This window comes from Rhinolophus hipposideros (assembly GCF_964194185.1).
Source record: "Rhinolophus hipposideros genome assembly, chromosome: 10".
NCBI classification, from domain to species: domain Eukaryota; kingdom Metazoa; phylum Chordata; class Mammalia; order Chiroptera; family Rhinolophidae; genus Rhinolophus; species Rhinolophus hipposideros.
Window position 1 is genome coordinate 12,991,925 of NC_138056.1, and position 27,341 is coordinate 13,019,265.

The 27,341-nt window shown below is 51.5% G+C and overlaps 1 protein-coding gene across 6 annotated transcripts; it reads left to right on the top strand.

The window, feature by feature from the left end:
• The first annotated feature begins 163 nt into the window (after positions 1–163).
• On the top strand, positions 164–27,323 carry SPI1 (Spi-1 proto-oncogene). Of its 6 annotated transcripts, none has more exons than XM_081063300.1 (5): positions 164–300; positions 15,417–15,516; positions 24,963–25,204; positions 26,064–26,226; positions 26,622–27,303. In XM_081063300.1, the coding sequence occupies exons 1-5, from the start codon at positions 167–169 to the stop codon at positions 26,682–26,684; spliced, it is 702 nt and encodes a 233-aa protein (XP_080919426.1). In that variant the 5' UTR covers positions 164–166; the 3' UTR covers positions 26,685–27,303. The 6 variants fall into 6 exon arrangements, with proteins under 6 accessions (XP_080919426.1, XP_080919427.1, XP_080919424.1 ...); XM_081063301.1 differs by having other exon boundaries at positions 15,420–15,516; XM_081063298.1 differs by lacking the exon at positions 164–300 and adding an exon at positions 11,763–12,756 and having other exon boundaries at positions 25,017–25,204; positions 26,622–27,323.
• The last annotated feature ends 18 nt before the right edge of the window (positions 27,324–27,341 follow it).

A 27,341-nucleotide genomic window follows, 5' to 3' on the forward strand; every position in this document is an offset into this window, starting at 1 on the left:
CCTGAGGAGACGGCACCAGATCTGGGCCCTGGCCAGGGAGGCAGGAGGGAGGAGGCAAGGCTGCGGGGCACCGGGGGCTGCTGCCTCGCAGGTCCCTGTGCCCAGGGTAGGGAAGTTTCTTATTTCTCCTGCTCGACTTCCCCCTTTGATTTATTATAGCCATGAAATGCTCTGCTCTCTTCTCTTTTCCTTGCTGTCCCCGGGGCTGGAGGAGCACAGGCCTCTCCAGGCACTGGCCTCGGCCTCCCTGGACTCCCATCTCCTTCCAAGAGTTGAGCCTGAGGGGACCAGAAACGGGAGGTGAGTCGGGGCAGACAGGGCGGGATGAAGGGAGGCCCAGGCCTCCCAAAGACTAGCTTGGGTAGGACCCCAGGGGCGGGCAAAGTCTCAGCTGGGAAGGTCTGGGGCTGGGCAGAGGGTGTGGCAGCTGTGCACTTGACAGAAGATGGTTCCCTGGGGTCGTGAGGGTGGCGGGTTCTGGGCCAACAGCCTCGCCGAGGCTTGGGGATTGGGCCCCGTCAGGGTCTGAAGGTTGGGCACAGAGTTCTCAAATGCCAGCCATAAGGTCAGAGAAATGGCTTCTCTGTGACCCCTGACCCCATATTCTGATTTAATGATGGCCAAAGCAGGCCTGGCTCAGGCCAGTGTGGGGACTGAGCTGAGAACCCTGAGGAAGGCATGAGACCAGGAGCCCAGGGTCTCCCAGGCTCCTCAAGGCCGCAACTGGACATCACCCTGTGGCCTGGCCCAGGAGGGTGAGGGCTGGAGTCTGCCTGTCTGTCCGGCTTCTTGGCAGGCCTGACGGCTGGAGCACTTCTGCCCGCCACTGTGTGGTGCCTGTGGTAATGGGGCTGTTGGCATTTTGCAATGGGCCGGGGGCGGGGAGGCTGCGCACACATGCTTCCTGTGGTGACTGGGCGCTTCCTGTTTTCTCAGGCGCCGGACTTGCTACTGATGATGTGGAAACAGGGGCAGCTGCAGCCCGGGCGGCTCCGGGCTGGGTGCCCTGACTCTGCCCAGAGGGGCCTAAGTGGGCCCGCCACCCCAGGCCCTAGTCTAGGCGGTGGGTGGCCTGAGTTACCCCCTACACCAGGCCCCCATCGTTCCCAGCCCCAACAGCTTCCGTCAAGAGGAAGAGGCCAGGCAGGGCTGTCACTCAAGGCTGAGCAGGTGGCCCAAGAGGTCAGAGGCCCCAGGGGTGATAGCTCTAGGCTGGTGTCAGGGCATGTAGCTTTGCTCTCAGCTCTTTTCTTCACTCACTGAATGCCTCTGGCCATCCCTAACCCACAAAAGGCCTTGGCTCCTCTTTTGTTTAGTGATCGTGACACCCATGATTTCAACTCCCTCATTCATTTCTGCCCCAATTCAGACATCTGTTGATCTTTATATTCCAAGAGCCTCAGCTTTGGAGACAGGGTGAGCACTAAAGTTGGGACTCTCAGCGTGGGGCTCAGCATAGGCCCAGACAGAGAGGGGACTTGGATAGACTGAGGGGACGGACGGGGCATGCCAGGTGGAAGGCAACACTGGAACAAGGCTTGGAGGTGGGCTGGCCAGGACCAAGTTTGGGAGGCAGGGTGTTGATGGGACAGAGTGGTAGGTGACAAGGTTGATCCAGAAGGATTCAAAAGTGGGAGAAAGATTTTAGGAACATCTTTATTCCTGCAAAACTTAGGAAAGTGTTTGACAGCTCCCTACCCCCACCACCATTCTTCTTCAGAAGAAAGACAAGCGGCTGTTTGGAGGGTGGGGGCAGGACCAGCTCTTCCAGTCAGCCAAGGACACGAGTGCCCACGTGGTGTGATGTGGGAGCCCCAGAAGGGACCCGAACCTCTTCCCATCTGTCAGGTGCCTGGAGTCCCACCATTAGGGCCAGGCCTTAGGAGTCGGCTCTGCCCTTTTCCCGAATGTGTTTTGTTTTGTTTTTAAGCTGCTATTGCAAGAAGGGGAGGGGAGATGACTTTGCTTCTTGTTGGGTTTGCTGACAGTGTCTGACCTCTGGAGGAAGAGTTTTTTTGCAGGAAGGCCAAGGCCTAAGCCCCAGGGAACTGACCAGTCAGCCACCCACTTGGCCCAGGAGGTTCTGAGATGCCTGCCCCACAAGTAGTTCCCCACCGTGTCTTAAGGCCTGCCCATGGCAGACAGCACAGGACTGGTTCCAGCCAGAGAGGCCTTGGGGATCCCAAGACCCTGAGGCCCAGCCTGAGTGGCCATTACGCGAGCCTGGGCTCCACCATTCTGTCTCCTGCCTTGGTGCCCCGGGCCAGCCCATGTGCTGAGTTGGCAGCTCAGCAGCTGCTGTGCCCACGAAGGCCCAGTTATAAATAAGCCCAATATGGCCAAGTCATCAAGTTCTGTCTCAGCTGCATTACCTCAGTGACCACAGGTTGGGACTGCCCAGAGCTGGGCCCACCAGAAACTGCCCACCCAGGTCAAAGGTCGAGCCGGCCATACTGCCTCTTGGGGTCCTCAAATCCAGGGTTTGAGTATCTGTAGCAACTCAAACCTGGGCCTCCCTGGACACAGGCCACAGAAGGGGCAGGGCCCATCCCGTCTGCACGGAGCCAGCAGCTATTTACAAATCGAAACCAGGAGAAGTGAAGTGGCTGTGGCCAAAGTGGCTCCAGGCCCCCAGCCCCCACTCCCACTCCATCCCCAGCAGTCCCATCCCCCCTCTCCCCATGGCTTCCTCTTTCCTTCCCCATACAGCTCCCCAGCCTCCCACTGCCTGGCCAGCTCTCTCTGGACAACCTGCAAAGCACCTCTCAGTGACTCCCTAGCCCCACAGCTGCCGGCCTGCAGGACCCCTTCTCTTCTTCACTTCCAGGACCCCGTCAGTCTGGGCTCCTTAGAGCAGCCCCCTCCCACCAGGCCCAGCTCACCCTGGCCTGCGCAAGGCACATTCCCACAGTTCTCAGTTCCCCTTCGTGCTTGGAAAATCTCCAGCAGCAGTGGGCGCCATCATGCTGCCTGTCCCTGCCTGAGGGTGGCTTCTTTGGGCACCCTCAACCTTCACAGGGGGCCAAAGAATCTGGGGTGCTGCGGAGGAATTTGGGGCACCTGGGGACTTCAGGGGCATGTTTTTGGGTAGGAGGCCCCAGCCACCACTCTCCTGGAGTCGAGTTTCAGCCCACTCTTCGGGCTGGTGTGGGTCGCAGGCCCTCGAGCCAGTTCATCATTGAGCTGGGGTGACAGACAGACCCTGGGCCTGAGACCACAGCACGCACACCCTACTTAGCAGGTGGCAGGCAGGGTGGTGCTGCAGCAGGAGACTGCGTCAAGGAGAGGCACCAGATGACACAATTAATACTAATAGCTAATAATAGACAAACTGCCTTACGTTACTCCCGAGGTTTACAGTTTACATCAGTCAGTTCTTCTGTCCCCAGAACAAGCCTATCCCATGATCTCCATCATAAAGGACACTGAGGCTCAGAGGGGAAACCATGTGTCCGACGCTACACGGCTGCAAAGTGTCTGGTTTGAGATTCGAGACTTCTGAACGCCCAGTCCCTTTCTCTCCCCATCTGATTGCCCCCTAGCTTCACTCAAACCTCAGTCTCCCCTCTGGGAGGATAGAAGTTTCCCAGCACTGTTATAAGGGCAGAAGCAGGCTGGCCTAAAGCTTGAGGGGGAAGCAGGCCTTGGACAGCAGAATTGTCAGATGGTTATTCCTGGCCCGGCCATCAGTGCCCAGTGTCCTCTGCCCTGTCCTGACAGAAGGATCTGCCTTCCCTGTTCCTTCCGTCCTGCCAAGTCCCAGGTGAGGCAAAAGCCCCAGCCGGAGGCCTGCTCAGCCATAGCCCACTGGCTGATGGAGTATCACCTAACTTCTCCGAACCTCCGAATCCTCTTCTGTGAAATTGTCATTTCATAAACACTGAGCTCCTACTCGGTGCCAGCTCTATGATGAGTACAAGCTGTCTCTAAAGCTAGGACACGGCTCCTGCCCACAGTCCTGTTTCGGCAAAATCCTGAGAGCTCGCAGAGGGAAACTGAGGCCGGGGGACACTGAGAAGAAATGATGCTTCCTAGGAATAATGGGAGGGGTGCCACTTGGGATGGGCCCTGCAGGACAGGAAAGAGTTTCCCAGCAAAAGTAGGGGGATGGGCTCTCCATTCTGAGTCATACCCCTGTGCCTTGGTTTCAGCAGTTCCCACAGCTTGCGTGTCCTTCCTTCCTCTGGGCCTGGTGAACTTCTACCCATCCATCAGAGCCCATGGACACATGATAGCATGACCAGGCCTGGCTGGCTTGGCGGCTCCTCACCACCTCTTTCCCACCCAGGACCTGAGCAGACCCGGAGGCTAGGTCTCCTTGGTCACGACACCCTTGCCAGCCCCACCCAAGCAGGCATCTGCTCCCAAGCTCCAGCCCCCGCTGTCCCCTGCTCCGAAAAGCACCGTTTCCCTTTTCTGGGTGACCACACGCCATGCACAGGGAATTTCCATCTCAGCCTGCGGAGCCTCTGATTCACTCAGGCCCTTCATTCAGTTAACTCCTTCTGGGCCTGTGCCTTCTGCTCCCGGACCCTGGGCTGCCCTGGACACTGCCTGGAATCCTTGGACAGCCTTAGACTGGCTTGGGCCCCACAGCCTGGAATTCGAAGTCAGCCTGTCACTCAATGGTCCCTTCAGGGCCCTGTGCACAGAGACCCCTGCCCCATCGGCTCATGGCACAAACACTGGGGCGGCTTTGGGCTGAGAGCACAGGCTTTAGGGTAACATATGCCTACGTCTAATCCTGATTTTGTCCCTTTCTGCTCTGGGACCTAGAGCAGTGTAAGTATCTTCCCTGAACCCCATTTCTCATCTGTAAAATGGAGATAATTCCTGTCCCATAGCCTTAGAGAGAAAAGATCGAATGTGGTGGACCCATCATGGGAGCTCAGTAATGATTACTTTTCCTTCTGCTTTTCAAGGTGTCCCTCTTTTATCCCATTACAGGGTCCCTACTCCAGACCTGAGCCCTTTTCTCATCTGGCTTTCTCCTGCCCAGAGCTGGCTGCTCAGGCAGAGTGAGAGAGAAATGTGAGGAAGGGAAAAGAAGGAAGGGGGTTGCTGTCTCAGGACTCTCCTTGCCAGCTTCCCGGCTCCCCGCATTTCTGTTTTTCCAAGGCGACTATGGAGAGGCCCTATGGGAGCTCTGAGAGGCTGAGGGCTGCAGAGGTCCTGAGCCTCGGGGACAGGGATGAGACTTCCCCCTCCCAGGGGATGCTGGGCATGCACCTCACACACGAAGATCACACACACTATCTTGTCTAATTTTCACAATCCCATGAGGTGCAGCCTATTATTGTCTCCATTTCACAGATGAGGGCACTGAGACCCTGAGAAGTGACTTGCCCTTAGCTACACAGTGAACAAAGAACGGGGACGAGATTTAACTCAAGGTCTCCAGAGCCAGACTCCTACCCTCTACAAGGCTCAGTAAGCATTTGTGGTAGCCAGTGAGGGAAATGTGCACTAACTGAACCCCTACTGTATACCAGGTAAAGGCTGACACATTGTTTTTCAGTCCTTTGAACAATGCTGGCAGGTGGGTTTTGTTGGCCCCTCTAAAGAAACAAGCCTCTGAACTTTGGCAAAGGGAAGGAACTAGCCCAGAGGCCACATATCCAATTGCGGGGAAGGATCCAGGGGTGTCTAGATAGAAGAGGATGGTGTCAGGGGCTCCACAGACGAGGGGGCCTGAAGGGAATCAGCTCCTGTCCTCAGTGAATGAGTAGGGTGGGGTGTGCTGCCCGTGGTGAGCAGAAGGAAGTCACTGTGGGTGGCGGTGGGTTTGAGGTGCCGAAGGCTGAGTGATGTGGCCAGGAGGTTAGCTCCCTGTCTGTAGGGCTGGTCAGCAGGAGACAGGGTGTGGTGGAGTGGCCGTGATTCAGGGCCCAGTGGAGCTCAGCCTGTTCTGGAGATCTATGTCTCCTGTCGTTGGGACTGGGGAAAGGAGCTGGCACAGATGAGAGGAGAGATTCGGGAGGCTGAGGAGAGGTGGAGATAAACAAGGAAGGGGGAGTCTGGGGGGCGGGCAGCCTGGAGGAGGTGGGTCCTTGAAAGACAGAGGCCTTGAGAGTGTGGAAGGGGTGGCCTGTGAGTAAAGGCCGTGGGAGATTGAGAAAGAGGTTCTGGGAATGTTGAGAAGTGTCTTCTGGGGTGGTGGGGGTGGTGCTGGTCCACTTGGAGTGGGGGAGTGTGCAAAGGCTGACCAGACTCTGGGTGTCGGGGGCTCCAGCATACATTTTAGAGGTCTGGACTTCAGTCTGTGGACAAGCGAGCACTAAACAAGATTTTTAGGTAGGGAAATACCCATGGGAGAAACTAGAGCTCGGAACAGTGGAAGCATAGGCCCAGGGCCATTCAGAACTGCTCTCCAGCTGTGTGTCCTTGGGCACTTCCCCTCAGCAGCCTGAGACTTGTTTTCCCTCATCTGTAAAATGGCCGTGATAATCAAGTGCTTGCCTCCTGGGATTATGTGAGGGTGGAGTGAGTTATGGCTGGACACAGGCCAGCTCCTTTCCCCATGCCTTTGTCCTGGTCCACAAGCACTTGCCATGGGTGTGAGCTGGGGTCTTAGGCAGACCTTAGGCGCCCCTGTACCAGCAATTGGCTGGGTCACGCTGGGTCACGCTGTGCAAGTCATGGGTGACTTCTGAGCCTCAGTTTCCTCTCCTGGACCATGGGGATGATAATGGCACCAATTTCAGATTTGAATAAGAGAGAACAGCAGCCTGCTATGGTGCCTCCATTTCCCCGCCAGAGTCCAAACCAAATCCCACACAACATCCCCCAAGGCCCTGCCTGACACAGCCCCTCACCTCTCCCCTCCCCTCACGCGGCCCATCGCTGTGTTGGTTCATCCCCCTACGTGGAGTTCTTCTCCCAGCCGTCTCCTTGGCTCACTCCCCCACTGTTTCCAAGGTTTGTCCACATGTCCCCTTCTCAGTGAGGCCTGCTCGGCCCACCCTCTTTAATACTGCAAACCGCCCCCTACCCACTCTACCCACCCTGCAATCCCCCTTACCCAACCATGCTCTCTCTCTTCCTATAGCCCTTGTTATTTTCTAACATGCAGTGAAATGCTTTCATGTACTGAGTTTATCCCCTGCCTTTCCTGCTCCAGAGCAAGCCCCACAAGGGCAGGCAGGGCTCTTTGCCTGTTTGGGTTGCCTCGCCGTAGAGGCCCTGAGTGAATATTTGTTGGATGTCCTAATGCACTAAAGAGCTAGTCCGGTGCTCTGACCAGCGCTCAGGGAGCTCTGAGGGGCCCAGTCGACCCAAGCTGGGGCCCAAGGAGCCTCTCCCAGTGTCTCAACCATGAGAGGAAGTTGCAAGACGGCCATTTCTGTACATGGGTTCAGCTCTTTTTGGTCAACTTTCCCAGCTTGTGGTCTGAGGCCTGGGTTTTACTACTTGCCCTGACACTCCCCATTGCTAGGAAAGTGGGGGGTGGGGGTGGGCGCATTCCCTCATTTTGGAGATCTTTTGGGTTGAAGGTGAGGGGTCCACAAGTTCAGAGGTTGTGTTCTTTCTGTGGACTCAGCTTCGAGGACACAGCACCCACATTTCCTGTTGCTGCTTACCTTGCAATTGCAATAGCACCCAGCCTACCCCCATCAGCCACCCAGCCCAGTGGGGCCAAAGGGCTGCTCCGCCTTTACCACCCCCGGCCTGCCTGGCCTCCTTGTCACTCTGCAGGGCCCAGCCCTATAGGGCCACCCATTTGTCCAGTGTGGTGGGGAAATAACACTGTCATGTACTGTTGGTAGGAGGGTAAATGGGACAACTTTTATCAAGGGCAGTGTGACTATCTATCTATCTATCTATCTATCTATCTATCTATCTATCTATCTATCATCTGTCTATCATCTATCATCATTTATCTCAAAAATGAAAAGGCAGTACACCTGAAACTAATAAAAAATTACATGTCAATTATATCTCAATAAAAAAATACACCTCTTTTGAGGTGAGTCAAAAATTCCTGTGCACCTATGTTATAAAATCTAAATAAATTATCTCAATTCCAATGAGTTAAGATAGAGATACGCAATTTTCAATATAATAATTTAAAGGCTTTTTATTTCCGTGTAATTTCTGATACTATGTATTAGTCTATAAGGAGGTGAATAAGGGTTTCTGACTCAGCTTGTATTTGGTTGTAGTGATTTTCTTTAAAGTAGCAATCTCTTAACCATCGAGATTAGCCTTGAAAAGCTAACTGTAGATAAAGGAGAATTTAAAGTATTTTAGTTTCCCTTTAAATATTTACTTCCACAGAAGTAGGCCTTTCTCCTACAGTGGTTTTCATTGAAGGCAGAAAAATATGTTTGTTCTTTATTGTTGAAGGGTGCTTTTTTAGAGACAAGCAAACATAAAAGCATGAGAACCATACCCGAGCCAGCACTATAGTCCATTCAGCCTAGGAAACAACATTTAGCTCAAATCATCTTCCGACTATTCTAATGGACACTCCCCTCTAGCTTTCCTGGGGGGAGAAAAAAAGCACTGCCCTTTGACCCAGCATTTCAACTTTGGGAGTTTATCCTAGGCATATGTTTGCATATGTGTAAATTAACAAATTTTATTGATTGTAGTATTATTTGTAATAGCAAAAGGCTGGAAACAACTTGAATGTCCATCAATAAGACAGTGGTTAAGTAAAAATTTAAAACAATTGGAATACTATATAGCAATAAAAATGGTCCACAGCTACATACAACGACATAGTGGGAAAGAGACACACGACCCAAAAGAATATTTACACTACGATTCTCTTTCTATAAAGATTAAAATCTGTTACGGTAAAAACTTAACTATATTGCTAGGGATGTTTACATTAGTGATAAAAATATAAAGAAAAGCAAGGAAATAATTACTGAAAAAGTTAGGATAATGTTACTTCTAGAGAGAGAGAGGTGTCTGTAAGAGGACATTTGGAGGATGCTTCTGGAGTGCTAGAAATGTTTTCTTTCTTAACCTGGATGGTGGTTGCATAAGTATTAGTTTTATAATTATTCTTTAAACGGTGCATAAATGTTTTGTGCATTCATTTGTATGAGGTCTCTCATGATTTAAAACTATCGCAGTCCATCCAAACAATGGGATGCTATACAGTCATTAAAAAGAATAAGACAGCTCTATATGCATGATCTTGGAACGGATTCAGGGAAAAGAAAAACAAACAAACCAAAGGGAAGTACAGTGTGTTTGGTATGCTACCTTCTGTGTAAAATTTGAAAAAGAATATATATGCCTCTGTGCTTTTGTACGCTTAGACTATCTCTAGAAAACTACACAAAAATCAAGTAAAGTGGGGGGAACTGGTAAGCTGGAAGGGGAACTGGGCAGCTGTTTCCATTTTTGTACCTTTTGAGTTTTGTACCAGATGCTTTTCTTACCTAATCAACAAATAAAATAATTATAAAGAATTTTGTTGACCTCTCATTCCCTGGAGCCCCCAAGGCTTATTGGTTTCAAACCAATTTCTTGCTGACAGAATGAGAGCCCAAGCTCAGACCTGAGGCGCCTGGTGACCTCCGGCAAGTTGGGGACCCTTTCCGTTTCCTCCACTGAAGAAGAAGGAGGCCAGGCACGTGTTCCTCTAAGGTCCCGTCGTCACCGGCTATCCCATTTCTTCTCTCTCCTTTGTCTTCCTTCCTGCCATCCTTGCTCGGTTCTCTCTTCTTGCCTGAGGTTCTTGCTGCCTCACTTCCCTCCTTTGACCCTTTCTCTTATTTTGTTTCTCTTTCTCTTCCTCTCCAATCCACGCTGCCTTTCCCCCATCTCTGTCCTTCCTGCTGTCTCCGTGCTTGGCTTCTCAGTCTTTCTTCTTTCTTCCTTCAGCTTCCTTACCTCCCTGGTAGGATCCAGCTCCTCCTAGAGCCCCAGAAGGCAGATTTCACGCCCCAGCTCTCCACTCATAAGTTGTGAGACCCTGGGCGAGTCACTGACCTCTTGGGCCTTAATGTAACAGATGATTGTTTGGTAATGTGAGATCATGAGGGTGGAAGAGGCATCCAGCCCAATGCTGGGCACTCAGAAAATAATGTCCGTCCTTTTTAAGGAGCCGTGATATCCGGGGTTGTGACTCATCAGACCCTTCCTGCTCTGCTTGGAATTGCTTAGATCCTTGGGTTCTACTGTTCTGAAGACTTTGAGTAACGGCAGTTCCCTGGGGATATGAGGTCTCAGGAAGAGGCCGCTGGTGCCCTTTGGGAGGACTTGTTGGTGTGGGAATGGACAGAAAGTGAGAGTCATTCTGCCCATTTTCAGAGATGTGGGGACCTAGATCTTTTAGGGGCTTCCTCACTCAGGTCCCTTGGGCTTGGCCAGACTTGGAACAATGGAATCTTTTTTCTTCTCCTCGGTCCCTGGAGACTTAAGCCTCAGGAATATATAGCCGACCTGGTTTGCTGCCTGCACCACGGAGAAGAGCCCACACTCCCTGCCTACAACCAGCAGAGATTCCACAGTAGCCCCGGCTGCAGCCCAGGCTCCTCAGCTTGACACTCAAGGCTCTTTGCTTTCCTGTCCTGTCTTGCTTCCAGTCACAAGGATGGCGACTCACTCTTCCCTTGCTCCTTTCCACCTCCTTGTGTTTGCTCAGCTGGTTCCTCAGCGGACATGCCCTTCCTCTTGCATGCTTTCCTACCTGAGGTCCTGATCAAATTAATTGTTCCTCAATGCACCTAGCATCTCCCTCTTGTGCACAAAGAACTATACTGTCTGTTTACCTGTCTGTTCTCTCTGCAGGCCTGTGAGCTCTTGGAGGCCCAGGGCATGCCTCATTCATGTTTTGTGTCTAGCACATGGAAGACCCTCAATAAAAAGATAGTGATTAAATGATTGAAGTAGTAGATAAATAAGCATATAAACAAACCAAGAATGAATGAATGAATGAATGGATGGATGAATGAATGAATGAAGACATCAAGCAGGACCTGGTTCTTAGGGAGCAGACTCACCCCCACACACGTCCCGTTAGTTGGGACTCTGCCTTCTTGACAGGGAAGTGTAGAGCAGGGATAGAGTTGATCCCAAGTCAGCCCACCTCTCCCCACCTCTTGTGGAGGGGCCTGGGTCAGGTTCCCTGGGAGTCTTGGGGACTTGTGACCTGGACCCCTTGAAGAGTCCCAAGTGCAGATGCAAAAAGTCAGTGAAGATGGAAGTGACCCAATGGTGAACCCAGACCTGTGAATCCCCTGTCTTTGCTGCCAGTGAAGAAACAGTTGGGGGCCTGGGGTTCCACTGACGGGAAGGAAGCAGGCTAATCCTAGTGGGAAGAGGACATAAAGCAAAAGGTTAGACTACAGGGGAGGAAATCGAATGCTCAAGCAGTTCTTCCCTAGTGGAGTGGACTCACTAGCGATCAATGAATCAAAACATGTCTCTGTTCATCCCTCTGCCCTCCAAATTAGATCAGGAGCTCTCTGAAGGCAGGGATCTTGTGCAACACTTCTCTCAATTAACACTGGCGGGATGCACAAAATAAACAGATGGTAGGATGGGTGGGTGGATGGGTGAGTAGATGGATGAATGGACCAATGGTTGAACAGATTGATAGTTGGATATACACTGGATAAATAGACGGAAATATAGGCTGATGGTTTACTAACAGATGAATGGGATGAACATATAGACAATTAGGTAGACAAGTAGACAAACAGATGGGTGAATGGATGAATAGAGTAACAGGTAAATGAATGAATGGACAGTTGGATAAACTGATAGATAAATGAATGTGTTGGATGGATAGCTAGACAGACAAATGGATGGGAAAATAGATGAATGATGGACAGACAAGAAAGGTTAGTGAGCTGGGAAGACTAGATTGATACTCAGACATTGTCAAGGGGTGGGGAAACTGAGAAATCTGGGCTGGGAATAGAGCCCCCAGGGATCTGGAAGAAGCAGTGGTACTCAGGAAACTGAGAGGATGATGTAAGAACCCAGGACCGTCCTTTGGTAGAAGGGAAGGCCGTGTGAAGGGACTGGGGGGGGGGGGAAGCACACTGTGCAGAAGACCCTGTCGTGGAGCCCACCCCAGGCTCGATGCCCCCGGGCCCAGGAAGAGCCAGGCCCGGCACTGTGCTGAATCAGAGCCTTCAGCCAGTTAGTCTGACCCCAGCAACTGGAGGCCCCAGGACACCCCTTCCAGTTCTGACCCCAAGGAAGTGACTGTTGGTCACATGGGGGGGGGTCTCAAGAGAAGTAAGCATTTGTGGGGTTAGGGGTTAGAGACTCAGCAGAGCCCCAGGGACAGCAAAGGCCTCCCTGTGGTGGAGCTACCCTTCATCCCTCCCACTCTTCCTCCCTACCCCAACCCCCAAGGCCGCCCCTCACAGTCCCAGCTTCCTCTGGGTAGGGGGCCTGGCCCCCATGGCCTCCCAGGCCAGCCCCTGGAGCACCACCTGCCCCAGTCGGCCAGAGACTTCCTGTAGCGCAAGAGATTTATGCAAACGGGCTGGGGCGGTGATGTCACCCCAAGGGGACTATCTTCCAGCGGCAGGCCCTTCGATAAAATCAGGAACTTGTGCTGGCCCTTCAATGTCAAGGGAGGGGGCTCACCCAGGGCTCCTGTAGCTCAGGGGGCAGGCCTGAGCCCTGCACCCGCCTGAGTCTGTCCAGCCCCAGACGGGGCTCCCCATCTCAAGGGGCTCCGCACTGGCCCCCACCGAGGCAGGGGACCTGACCGGCTCGGAGCTCGGCTGGATGTTACAGGCGTGCAAAATGGAAGGGTTTCCCCTCGTCCCCCCTGTAAGTACTGGGACTCTTCCATTAGCCCAACCCGAGGCCCTCGGACACCCGCCCGCTTGCCCAGCAGCCCAGCAGCCCACTGGCTGCTCTGCTGGCTTGCTATCAGTGGGAAGTTGGTGTTTCCTCCCTGGAGCTCCTGGCCTGAGACCCAGCAAGGGGGCCATTGGGTCCTCAGAGCGTACCCTGGCGGGCTGAGGGCTGGGCCCACAGTGGGGCTGTGATCGGTGGGGCCTGAATAGTTATTTATAGATGGGGCTTGGGTGGCAGCCGGAGCTCCAGGGTAGGGTGCTGGGCTGAGGACGGTGAGGGAGGCGGCCGAGAGGTGGTGTAGGAGGAGATGGGGAGATTGGCGTGGGGAGAAGCCAGTCCTTAGGACAGTAAAGGCTTGAGAGCAGAAGGCAATGGGACAGAGGTGTCAGCCCATGGCCTGGGTGCTCCTGGACACTGAGGCTGCTATAAGTCTGGGCCCCTGTGCCGGGAACCCTGACATGATTGTTGACGGAAGGGTCTGGGCCTTGGGCCTGCAGGTCCCCAAGAGGCTGGGACAATCGGGGGCAGATGCTGGGCAGGAGCAAGAAGTGGAGTCGAGACTAGGGCTACGGTTAAGGTTGGGGCTAGAGCTGGGGGTCGGGGAGAAGAGAGCAGGATAAGACTTGGCTGGAGGTGGGACTGGAATTAGGGCAGGGGCTGAGGCTGGAGGGGAAGAAGCAGGACTTAGGGCATCTCAGGAAGGATAAGGCAGTAGGCTGGGGCAGATCCACACTGTTCCTGCTCTGGGTGACAGTTGCAGCCTTAGGCAGGTGTCAGACTTAGGCCCCTCTGAGAGGACCCCTCTCCTTTTCCTCGCCCCATCTCCACTCAGCAAGGGTAGGGAGCCCTGGGGGGAGCTGGGAAGGGCTTGGCAGGGTCTGTCCACCTGATTTAGCTTTCCCGGCCTAGTGGCAGCTCCCTTCCCCTGTCCACCCTAGCTGGACCTCAGAACCCCAGGCCTGACATCCCAGGCCTGACATCTTGCTGCTGGGCTGCTCTGCCTGGAAACCCGGTGTTGGGCTCCTGGTCACCTTACTGGGCCAGACACACCACCAACCAGCTAGTCCCCCCACCTGGCCCTGTCCCATCCTTCCCCCACCTGGGACCAAGAAGGTGGGGGGCAGACAGGGGGTGATAGATGTTGTCCCAGTGAGAGCCAGCTCTGCCTCAAGAAAGCCACAGGCCCAGGGGTTTGGCCATACTGTCTCTGATCCTTGACCTCTCAATCCCTGAATGCCAAAGAGAGCAGGGCAGGAGGCACATCTTGGGCTCCCATACCAAACCCTTCAGCCCCTCTCCCAGGCCAGGTGTTACTCTGAGTATTCCTGGGAGGTTGGGCTCCCAAGGCAGTCCTGGCGCCAACCCAAGCTCTGAGGGACAGAGTAGCTGTTGTGCAATCCTTGGGCACACATTGTGGGATGGGGAGAGGCCTGATGACTGCTGGGAAGCCTCTGGGTATGTATGTCCCTGTGTCTGCGCCAGTGAGTGAGTGAGGAAGGGGAGGGCAGGAGGAGTGAGGAGTAAGAGCAAGAATGAGGGGAGGAGTGAGGAGTGAGGGGAAGAGTGGGAGGAGGACTGAGGAGTGGAGGAAGGAGTGAGGTGGGGGGAGGAGTGGGAGCAGGAGTGCGGGGAGGAGTGAGGGGAAGAGTGAGGAGTAGAGGGAGGAGTGAGGGGTGAGGGGAGGAAGAGGAGAAGAAAGGAAGGGAGGAACAGAAGGGAGGATCCCAGTGAGGGTGTCAGAAGGAGGATGGACGAGGGGGAGTGGGAGGATCACGGCTCTGGCCATCCCATGGCCCCCAAACCCTACCTGGGTGAACGCTGTAAAACCCATCAGTATAACGGCCATTGGTCATCTTGGTGGCCTTGAACATGCCTGGGGCCTGGGCATAGGCCGTGAGAAAGAATGGAGTTTGGGGTGGGGGCTGTGGAGACTGTGGCAGGAGGACAAGGATGTATGCTGTGAGGATGAGTGTGCAAGTAGAATACGAGTGACGGTGGAAGGATATGGGTATGAATGTAAACGTTAACACGGTTAATGTGCTTGAAGGCAAATGTGGAGACGTGTTAATCCGCGCGTCTCTGTGTGGACCTACTGGGTGAGTGGATAATGGGTGTGTGTGACCACAAGCATGTGTGAATGTGAGTGAGCTTTAGAGTGAGTGTGAGAGAGAGTGTACTGGACGTGTGGGTGTGAATTCCCATGTAGGAGTGTGGGTGTGAGTGTGTCATGGGGAGTATGTGTACATTTTGGGACTGGAGGTACATCAACGTGAGGGTAAAAAGGTGAGTATGTGAGATTGGGACTTGGGCACACAGGTGTGTGTGTGCAGTGCCTGTGAAAAGGGATGGGGTGAGTGGAGGGAGGCCTGCTCTCTCCTCAGCCCTGGTCCTCTTTTGACCTCTGACCTCCAGGGTCTGTCACCCCTTTTCTGCAGGAGCCAAGGCTCTTGCTGTCCTGGGTCCCTGCTCCCACTCTCTGTGGACTCTCCCAGTTCCAGCCAGAGAGGGGGCTGTAGGCTGATGCAGCCACTCAGTCTGGGTGGGCAGGGTGGACCCAACACATTGGGGGGCTGCAAACCTAGCTGGGGTCTCCCTGCCACAGTCCGAGTTCTGACACCCTCTTCTCTCAGCAGCCATCGGAAGACCTGGTTCCCTACGACACAGATCTGTACCAACGCCAAACGCACGAATATTACCCCTATCTCAGCAGTGATGGAGAAAGCCACAGTGGTGAGTACAGAGCAGGACGCCCCCCGCCCCCAGCTGCCTTCCCTCCCCCAACTTCCTTAGCCTGGCCTGGGCGCCTAAGTGACTTCTGGGGTCTGGAGAGAGAAAAAAAGAAGAAACGATTCCCAGGGCTTCTTTGGAATTCTGAGAATTGGATCAAGCTGGTTCCCAGGGGAAGTGAATTCATTATCCTAAAACTCCACACTCCTGCTCCCCCACACCCCACACCCCTGTCTCCCTTTATTGAGCACCTTTGGTGAGTCAAGGTCAGCTTCTTCCACATTTATTTTCTTATCCAATCCTTGTTGTCTTTTTACAAAGGTGGAAACAGGCTTAGGGAGCTAAGTAACTTGGGCGAGGTCGCCCCTCTGGTCAGGGGAACCCAGGTCTGTCTGCTCCAGGTTCGGTGCTTTTTCCTCTTCCCTCCCCCTGATTCCTCCTTCCTCCTCTCTGTTCTTGTCACCTCCTTACCCTGAACGGTTGGTGCAGCCCCGTTCCCTGCCGTGTGTGGCTAGCAGCATTTCTCAACCTCTAGTGACATGTGCAACCAGATCATTCTATGTTGTGAGGCTTGCCCTGTACATTGTAGGGTTTTTAGCGTAGTCCCTGGCTTCTACCCACTAGATGCCAGTAGAACCACCAGTTACGACAATCAAAGATGTCTCCACACATTGATGAACCCCTTGGAGGGCAGAATAACTCTAATTTGAGACCTGCTGAACTAAAGGAAAGGCTCTGAGGGTCCCCTCAATCAGCAGTGGCTAAAGCCCTCAGTTTGCTGGAGTGGGGGTGAGAATAGGGTCTGGCCTGTATAGACCTAACTGCCCACCCCAAGGCCCAGCTTCGATTGGGGGAGGAGAGAGAGGCATTAGGTGCCAGGGATCTGGGCAGGGGGCTGTGAGAGGTCACCCGAAGTGGCTCTTGGCTTGTTGATGGAGACACCCCTGAACCAAAGGGGAGGTGGCCCAGTTAATGGGTCCTCATTTGGGCATTCTCCAGGGGTTCCGAGACCTGGGCAGGCCAGACACTGGGGTGTCTGCAGCCCCAGAGGGAGAGGTGCGCTGGGTGCCATAGCTGAGGAACGTTTCACACTTGAAGACCACCTCTGGGGGCCAGTCACACCTGTAGCTCCATTCTGCAGGCGTATCTATGGCAGGCTCCACCTGATGGCCACACCCAGGGGTGCCACATGCTGTGAGTCCTCACTCAGGGCTCTCACATATCGGTGCCCAACCTTGTACAGCTTCACCTCACTTCTCACACCTGGCAACTATTGTAAAGACCATACCTAGGAGCCATGTCTTGGGTGGAGGTGGTGGATGCTCCGCAAGGCCACATCAGGGAACACACCGGCTTCTTTCAGAACCCCAGGGCTAGAAAGGCTTTAAAATACCCAGTTTTTCATCCTTTTAAACTTATTTATAATTGCACAAGAAAAGCACCCTGTCTCTGAAAAATCCAGACAATTAGGGAAGAAGGTCTCCCTCATCTAACTCCATCCCCAGCTCTCTTAGCTAGGATCAAGGGCGAGTCTCCATGACCCAGAGACGCCACAGACACCCAGCTGTTAGGACCTGAGCAGTCAAGCCCTCTGGGCTTGAGGACTTGCGCCCCCTGGTGGTTCCAGGCAGCAGGACGGCTTGAGTCCCCGCAAGTTCAGGGCTGCCTGGGACTGCTTCCTTTAGCCTTGGGCCTGACCCCCTCTCAGTTTCACTGGGCTTGGGTGTATTTCCTTTGGGTCTAGTGAAGACTCACTTTTCCCTCCTGTAATATGTGGGTGCTGTTCATACATCTAGAAATGAGCTAGGCCTGGGGCTGGCTGATGGAGTCACCACTTGACTTTCCTGGCTCAATGCCCAGGCGGATCCCTTCTATCTAGAGTGGGCCTCTAGGAATGACTCCTGATTAGATGTCATTTGGATCATGAAGTCCCCGATCCTTCAGAGTCCCCACGTGTCGCAGCCCCTATTCCTTCCAGTCCCCCCCACCCCATCATTGTCAATCTGGGCATCATCTGTTCAGTCCCTTCCTAATACCTGTTGGAAGGTATTGTCTGAAGGCTCAAGAGTAGAGACGCCCCACATCCTTCCACCAGTTCCTGCAAGTCACCTGCGTCTATATTTTTAGACAGCGAGGCTTAGTGAAAAGGCATTGAGTTTGGGCCTGGGTCTGGTCCTGGCTCCATCACTCACCGGTGTGTAACCTTGGAGCAAGTGACAACCTTTCTGAGCCCCTGTTTCCTCATCTATAAAACTGAGAACATGAAAATACTTACTGCATAGATTTCTGACGATTAAAAGAGGCAATGCCTGTAACGTATGAGGTAACGTACTAAGTACCAGGCCAGTAAACTTTCAGGAAATGGTATGTTAGCTTTACTGCATTCCCCCAGGCAGGGAGAGCAGGAGAAGCACAGGGAGCTCTGTGACAGATCAGCTGGGTCATTTTCAACTGACTCAGCTGACAGTCAACCAGCCAGCCACCCATGTATCCATCCAACACTTATTGTCCACTCCGCATGTCCACTCATCCACCAAATAGCCTCTGGTTATATGCCATGTACCAGACCCTGTTCCAAGCACTAGAGCTTCCATGACAAGCAAGACAGACAATGCCACTGCTCTCATGGAACTTGCATTCCAGTGAGGGAGAGAGATAGTAAACAATCAAGTAAGCAGAATGTAATCATAAGTCCTATGAAAAGCAGAGCAATGTAATGTGGTGTGTCTGTGTGTGGGGCTACTTTAATTTGGGTGGTCAGGGATGGCAGTTGAGTGGAAATCTGAGTGAAGAGAAGGAATGTGCATGCAAAGACAGGTGGGGGTAGGGTGTCCCAGGTAGAGAGCAAGTACAAAAGCAGGAGTCACCAGCCAGAGTGGCTGGTGAACATGGGGATGGGCAGTGAAGATAAAATGAAGCTGGAGGATCAGCAGGGAGGCAGACCACACAGGGCCTGAGGCCATAGCGGGAGTTTGGATTTACCCTACACACAATGGGTGGCATTGGAAGGTTCTGAGCAGGTAAATGACCTGGTCTCAATAACATCGTATATGTGTGTGTGTTTGATGAAACTCTAAATGCACTTTAAATCTTTAATTACTAAAGTAACAAATACTCATTGCAAAATTTTTTTTAAAAAATACAACAATATATCAAGTAAAACATTTCCCTCTTCCCAACCTCATTCCCCACTGATAGCCCCTTAAGTCTATTCTCACAGACATTTTATTCTACATATATAATCCTTTGCAAACATAATATATGTTTGCAAACATATGCACACACACGTGCATAGTCTAGCCATTCAAAAATGGAATTGTGGTACCATGCTGTTCTCCTATTTGCAATTTTTTACCTAAACTTATAGACATGACATACGTAGTATTTCAGAGATAGATTAAAAATTATGTTTCCAGTCTTTCTATTACAGTGCTATGTAAATGTATTCATGCAATGTATGCATACCATCTTGAAATAGAGACCTAGGACATTATTCATTTACAAATATTTATTGAGTACCTTCCATATTCTAGGTGGAGATGAATCTAGCTTAATTTTAAAATTTGAGACATTATCTACTCACTTGTACTATGAAAGATGAGAATTTGACTCTCTTGTCATTCATAATACACACACACACACACACACACACACACACTTCCCCACACATACCAAGATAATTAGATAGTAACGTTTTTCTTGTTTTCCAGCTTTATTGATATAATTGACATACAATGCTGTATAAGTTTAAGGTGAACAGCATAATGACCTCACACACATATATATTGTGAAATGATTTCCACAAATTTAGTTAACATCCATCACCTCATATAGTTACAAAAATTGTTTTTCCTTGTGATGAGAACTTTTAGGATCTACTTTCTTAGCAACCTTCAAATATGCTATACAGCAATATTAACTATAGTCACCATGCTGCACGTGACATCCCCAGGACTTATCGATCTTATACTGTAAGTTTGTACCTTTTGACCACCTTCATCCAATTCCTCCACCCCCACCCCGCCTCTGGCAACCACAAATCTGATCTCTTTTTCTATGAGTTTGGAATTTTTTGTTTTTAAAGATTGCACATATAAGTGAGGTCATATATTTGTCTTTCTCCGTCTAGTAACTTTTGCTAAATCAGTATATGAATTTCCATGATTATGACCATGTGAATATCACTCACGATGAGCCACGTGGCGTACTTTGAGTACCTGTGTTCTCTCGTCCCTGTGTTTCTGAGGGGCAGTGTAGCAAGGAGATAAGAGCCCGCACTATAGAACCAGGCCGTTGGGGTTCATACCCCATCTTCCCTGTTCTATCAGGGGGGACCCTGGGCAAGATATTTCATGTCTCTTTCTCATAATGATACCTACTTGACAGGATTGCTGCACTGGGTGACTGTGTGTCAAATGCTTAGAACAGTGAATGTTACATAAGGATTCGTTATTCTTATCAGTGTAGGCTCCTAAGAAAGGCTGTGTCGGGGGTAAGTTTTTGTGGTTGTTTGTTTTACCTCGTGTCTTTAATCTATGCTCTTACTTTAATCTATGCTCTTAGCTTGGCTGTATATAAAAATCTGGGTTGAAAACCATTTGTTTCCCTTAGAAATTTGAAAGCATTTCTCTGTTATCTTCCGGTTACTGGAGTTTTTCTTATGAACGCTGATGCCCTTCCATGTCCATATTTTTTTAATGTAAACTATTTTTTGTTTGTTTATTTTTTCTGTTTGTTTAGTTTTGTTTTGACTCTGGAAGCTTTTAGTATCTTCTTCCAATGTCTAGTGGTTGCACTGAATAAGCTTTTTAAAAGATTACTTTGTCTGCTATGTGGAGAATAGGTGGAGAGGAGGCAAAATTAGGAAGAGGGAGACAGCATAAGTAGGAAAGTATTAGAATAATCCAGGCAAGAGAGGACAGTGCCTTGGACAAGGGTGGTGGCAATGAGACAGAAGGGAATGCAGAGATTCAGCACAGATTGTAAAGGCAGGGCTCATAGGATTTGCTATTTATTATTATTATTATTATTTTAATTGTAGTAAAATATACATAATATAAAATTTACCATCTTAACCATCTTTAAATGTACAGTTCTGTGGCATTAGTACACTCACACTGTTGTGGAACCATCACCATCACCCATCTCCATAACTCTTTCATCTTGCTAGACTGAAACTCTATTCCCATTAAACGATAACTCCCCATTACCCGCTCCCCGCAGCCCCTGGCAACCACCATTCTGCTTTCCGTTCCTGTGAATTTTACTACATTAGTTATCTCGTATGAGTGCAACCATACATACATCATAGTATTTATTTTTGTGACTGGCATGTTTCACTTAGCATAATGTCCTCAAGGTTCATCCATGTGGCAGTATGTGGCAGAATTTCCTTCCTTTTTAAGACTGAATGATATTCCAGTGTACATGTAGACCACATTTTGTTTCTCTATTCATCTGTCAATGGACACCAGAGTTGCTTTTGGCTATTCTGAATAATATGGTTGTGAACATGGGTGTCCCAATATTTCTTTGTGTCCCTGTTTTTAGTGCTTTTGGGAATATACTCAGAAATGGAATTTCTGGATCATGCAGTAATTTTATTTTTAATTTTTTGAGGAACAACCATGCTGTTTTCCATAGTGGCTGTACCATTTTACATTCCCATCGACAGTGCACGAGGGTTGTGATTTCTCCACATTCTCTCCAACACCTGTCATTTTCTGTTTTTTGATAATAACCATCCTACTGGGTTTCATAGGATGTGCTATTTATGATGGGATTAGTGAAGGAAATCTAGTTCCAAAGCATGACTCTTCTCCATCCCTCTTTCCATATACTCTTGTATCCTTTCATACTACTAACCATGCGTCAACTAGTCACACATCAATCTAACCATCCACTCATTCCCCTTTCCAATCATCCTTCCCGCCGCCTACCAAGCCCTCCATCCAGCTCCCACTGACTTATCCATCTAATAAACATATATAGGTATCTTTTATATTCTAGGCACATTGCTAGGTACTGTGGAATGAATACAACTCAGGTCCTGCCAGATGTATCTCTGCAACAAGAGAAATAACATATAAAACCCTAATAACTAGGATGTAAGGTAGAGAGTAATGAGGACCAGGAGACCTGGAGCTGTCTGCTCTGGGCCCTCATTTTCTGTCTCTGAACGATTTGCAGGAGGCTGCCCTTCAGGAGCCCTTGTCCAATGATCTGTGATTTCCTGAGAAAGTTTTTTCTCAGTTCTTGCTTTCTTAATTCCTCATCTTCCTTCTGTTGTGATCTTACTTCTGTTCCCCTGGGGGAGGAGCCCTGGCTTCAGGCTGGGGTTTCTGCTCTGAGGAGATAAGGTCAAATGAATAATTCTTAAGGCTTGAATTTTGTGTGTAGGGGGTTATTTTGAATATCATTTTATTTTTGTCCCGGTGACATACAGGTATTAGTGACACCAAAAAAACTGAGTAAGAATAGGGATGTGTGGGTAGGACTTTGGTCTCAGATTGGGAGCTGGTTTAGAGGGAGGAAATGAGAAATTTAGATGAATCGGTCATTGCTGGCTGGATGATGGATGGATGGATGGATGGATGGATGGATAATATTAGTTGGTGCAAAACTAATTGCAGTTTTTGCAATTGTTTTTAACCTTTTAAACCACAATTACTTTTGCACCAACCTCATAGATGATGAGTGGATGAAGGGTGGATGATGTATGATGGATGAGGGGTGGGTGGATGATGGTAGATAGACAGATGGATAAGAGCGGTCAGTAAAGTCTCTTTGTCACCATGGGTCTTACTTAACACTTCCATGAACCGTCTTTTTCCTCAGAGATGGCATGGTAGAGTGGTAAGAATTCAGGCCCTGGCGTCACAGGTAGGTTTGGACCCTGGCTCTACCAATGACTGCCTGTGAACAAGGGACTTAATCTCTTTGAGTCAGAGTTTCCTCATGTACAAAAGGAAGTTTATACTATTGTGGCCACCCAGTCAGAGCTAAGGTGAGGGTTAAATGAGATAATATGGATTAAGTACTTAGCAAAGTGCCTGGTAACATTAAAAAACACATTAAAAGTTAACTTTTACTGGTCATTTAATCAAATATTGTTTGAGACCTACTATGTGTTGGGTACCTAACAGACTCTAGAAAAGAGGGTCCAGAGCTATTTCCAGATATGCAAATGACATTATATTCTTTTGAGGAACAGAGAGTTGTGCTAAGGAGGCATACATACAATGGGCCTGAGTGGCCCATTGAAGGGACAAAAAGGGATAAAGCAATTCATTCATGACCAGTTGTCCAGAAATGAGGTCCAAAGAGCCCAGGAGTGCTGACCTTTGCACTAGGAAGGATTCCTTGTACGTATTGTGTTCCTTCAGAGGGCCCCATCTCTGCCTACAAGACAGCATTTATTACATAATTGTTTGAGCGCCCATATTAAGGGTAAAGGTAAGGTTTCCATTGGGCCTTTTGAAACCTTCATTGTAGCTCAAGAGTCTCTGTTGCAGCTTTCAGGGAGCCCTGGGGCAGGGTTCCAGAACTTCAGTGAGCAAAAGAACCTCGATTCGAGCTCCCCTCTCAGTGCTTCTGATCAAGTGAGTCTCTGGTGGGCCCCACAACCTGCAGGCTTTTTCAGCCCCACAAGTGACTCTGACGAAAGTCTACTGTGACCTGCTTTGGGAAATGCTGGCCTCAGGCTGGGACCACCAGAACGAGCCCATGCGTCTCAGGCAGAGCTAGAATAGCGGTGGGAAGCAGGAGGGAAGGGCCACTCAGGGGCCCTCGCCCCACACCTGGAGAGCTGCATGCACTCAGGGGCCTCCCAGCCCGAACTGGGTGTGAGGATGGGGACTTGGTGGGCAGGATTGATGAGGCATTCTAAGAAGATCTGGGCGCTTCTGCCTGAGCAGAGGAAGGCAAAAAATGGGAAGGGCAGGAGTGGGGCCAGAGGGTGGAGCTATAGCTAAACAGGCACCTGGACATGCTCACCAAATCCCAGAACCCCCAAAGGCCTGTCTCTAAAGGACAGCCAACGCTCCCACAGCAAGTGGAGAGATTTTGGTCTCGTTCACTCACGGCAAGATGAAAGTGCAAATTAAGTGTTGCTTTGTCTTCCCTTCAGGTTCAGATAATTTAGCGCAGGAGCGTCAGTGAGAATTCTTAAGAGAATAGGGTTCATTCATTCATTCATTCATTCAGGAAATGATTTCACATGTGGACAGGACATCAATAACTGCCTGGCTGGGTCTCCAACCTTTAGAGGCTCAGGGAAATAAAATGTCTTGTCCAACGTCATGCGACAAAGCTACCACAGAGCAGGATTAGAAAGCGAGTTTTCTGATCACCAGTCCAGAGCCAAAAAAACCCACGTCATTTCTTAGGGATGTGTGAGTGGGTATATGCTTGTGTGAGAGAGAAAAAGAAAGAAGACACACACACACACACGCACACACACACATGCACACACACACACGGGCATGTAGGCTGTTGGTGGTCCCACTGCAGATCCCCCTGTACACTCCGTTTGGGTCCCTGAGAAAATCTCTCTTGTCATTTTATCACCATATCTTCTTTTGGACCCAAAATTGTAACCAGGAAGTCCTTAGACATGTGGCAGTTTTTGTTCCTGGAAAAGGTGCCCAGAGGAACCGTGTTGAAGACCTGCCCAAGTCCCAAGACAGGGCTCTCAGTGGCATGTGGCTGTTCCCAAACCTGAATCCACCCTACCACAGACTCTGAAAGCAACCATGGGGGAGTTTCCAGAAAACTTCGGGTCCTAGCAACCTCACTGGAACACAGATGCAGCTGCCCAAGGTCATGGCTTTCAAGGGGTAGCACCATGAGCCTGGACTAGTTCTAGTGTGTGAGGAATGTCAGCCTTGTGACTTTGCAGTCACTCACCTTGGCCATGTGACAAGGCCATGTGCACGTGACTGTGGGCAGGCAGTCAGCTCAGGAACCACAGGGAGGTCTTAAGGGGAGGGGAGGGGAACCAACTTTCCCCAAGGGCCTACTCTGAGGCAAGGAGTTTTACAAATGTGAACTCATTGGTATCCTGATAACTGTTATCTCCACTTTACAGGTGAGTCAACTGAGGCCAGAGAGGTCCACGCATGTGTCTAAGGTCGCATAGGCAGTAAATGGCAGTGTCAGGATTCGAAAGCCTGTGTCCTAGTGGCCAGAGGAGAGGCAGAAAGGAAAAGTTATGGAGTAAGCAGGCTTTGCTTCACGCCTGGGTCCCGGCTCTGCCACTTATGAGGCCTTTGACCGTGAACATGTTACATAGGCAGCCCCTCTAAGCCTCAGGACCCTCATCTATCAAATGCGGTCATCAAATAACAAGCTGGGTGGTGAGATGATTAGCCTCAACTTGCAGCCCAGCCTGGCCCATGGTAACAGCCCCATAGGCCTAGCATTCTTATTTTTTAAATTACTCTAACCAGTCCTGCCCTGCTCACTCCCGGATTCACCCCTTCCTGCCTGGCCGCCCCCTGCAGACCATTACTGGGACTTCCACCCGCATCATGTGCACAGCGAGTTTGAGAGCTTCGCCGAGAACCACTTCACGGAGCTGCAGAGCGTGCAGCCCCCGCAGCTGCAGCAGCTCTACCGTCACATGGAGCTGGAGCAGATGCACGTGCTCGACACCCCCATGGCTCCCACCCACGCTGGCCTCGGCCACCAGGTTTGTGTGTCCCACCCGGCCCAATGGCGTCCTGTGCCTGTGGTGAGGCCCGGGCTTCACAGGAAGCTGACACAGGCTCTTACTCAACTTGACTTCCTGCTCCACAGTGTCAACGGCGGCCGGAGCCCCAACGGCTTCTCCTGACCCTCCGACTGACCTCGTGACCCCACACCCCTTATCTCTTCTTGCCCCCACAATGGACAGAGCCCAGATAATTCCCACCCCCCACACTGATCTGCCTGACTCCAATGGCCTTGTTGTCGCGGTCCCTCCTGACCCGCACTGGCTGCAACCCCCATTTACTGGCCCCTCATGGATCTGGCATCCAAGACATGCACTGACCTCTCATGACCTCTCTTGGCCCCTCCATCTCCTTCCTGCCCTCCTTTATTGACCCTCCTCAGCCCCACCCACCCTAATCCTGTTCCACTGACCCCTGTCATCCCTCACTGACCTCTACTGTCCCATCACTCACTCGTCATCCACTTGTTAAACCCCATTCACTCTGACACCTAACTCATAGGCCCCGCCTCACCCCCACTTCTCACCCCAGGGCCACTGCTAGTCCATAGGCACTTTGTGCATGCAAGCAAATGGGGCCCCTTCCCTGGGCCTCTCGGCCCTGAACCATGGGCCCCAGCTTGGCAGGATTTCAGCAGTCCTTATCCTCAGGATCTGCTCCTGTGTGTGGTCACCTGCCTGGCCTCCAATTTCCCAGCCTGCTTTCAAATCCTTCTGGCCCTGCTGACCTCCCCGCCCTCAGCACTCCATCTTCTCTCACTCCGCTGACACCCGTCCCACAGCTCTGAGCTTTAAACGTCCCTCACTGACCTCAACTCTCTTCCCCCCACCTTTCCAGGTCTCCTACCTACCCCGTATGTGCCTTCCATACCCCTCCCTGTCCCCGGCCCAGCCCAGCTCGGATGAGGAGGAGGGCGAGCGGCAAAGTCCCCCGCTGGAGGTATCCGACGGGGAGGCCGAAGGCCTGGAGCCAGGGCCTGGCCTCCTGCATGGAGAAACAGGTAGGGGGACCCAGCTCCAGCGCCAGCCCTGGCCATATGTGTGACCCATGCCCACCCCAGACAAGGCCAACGGATGCAGCAGTCATACCGCAGAGCCGAGTGTGTGTGTGTGTGTGTGTGTGTGTGTGTGTGTGAGACCGTTTGCCAATGTGTGTGTTCACACGTGTTTTGTGGTGGCGTCTGTGACCGCTTATACCTACATGGGTGTCTGTGAGCACGTGTGTATGAGTGTTGTACCTATCTGTGCTGTGTGTGAGTGGGTGTGAGTGTGAGTGTGAGTGTGAGTGTGAGTGCCAGGCATGGGGTGGGGGAGCCGGTTCCCCCGTGGCACTCCATGGGGTGGTGGGCATGGGTCCCCGTGCTGGGGCGCTGACCACCCCACCTCCCGCCCCCAGGCAGCAAGAAGAAGATCCGCCTGTACCAGTTCCTGCTCGACCTGCTCCGCAGCGGCGACATGAAGGACAGCATCTGGTGGGTGGATAAGGACAAGGGCACCTTCCAGTTCTCATCCAAGCACAAAGAGGCGCTGGCACACCGCTGGGGCATCCAGAAGGGCAACCGCAAGAAGATGACCTACCAGAAGATGGCTCGTGCACTGCGCAACTACGGCAAGACGGGCGAGGTCAAGAAGGTCAAGAAGAAGCTCACCTACCAGTTCAGCGGGGAGGTGCTGGGCCGTGGGGGCCTGGCCGAGCGGCGCCACCCACCCCACTGAGCCCTGGCCCGCACACCCGCTGGGCCCGCCAGGCCTCCCCGCTGGCCATAGCATTAACCCCTCGCCCAGCCGGACACAGGGAGTGAAGCTCCCAGGGGCCAGGGTAGGACTGTGGCGGGCCAGGCCTCATATCACTGCCCCTCCCCTCTCCTCCAAGCCCCTTACCCACATCCCTGCTTGGCCTCCCACCAGGACTCCAGGGGGTGCTTCCTGGGGAGTTCGAAGTCACCATATCTGTGTAAATTGAACCTACCTTTTTGAGCATCTCCCCCTTCCCACACCTCCCCCCCATTAGCTTCTCCAAGGAAATCCATTATTAAAGTTATCCTCTGTGCGTCCTTTTGCAGCACAGAGAATCTCTTAAAATTGTTTCTGCACCTTGTCTGGGCCCCCTGTGTGA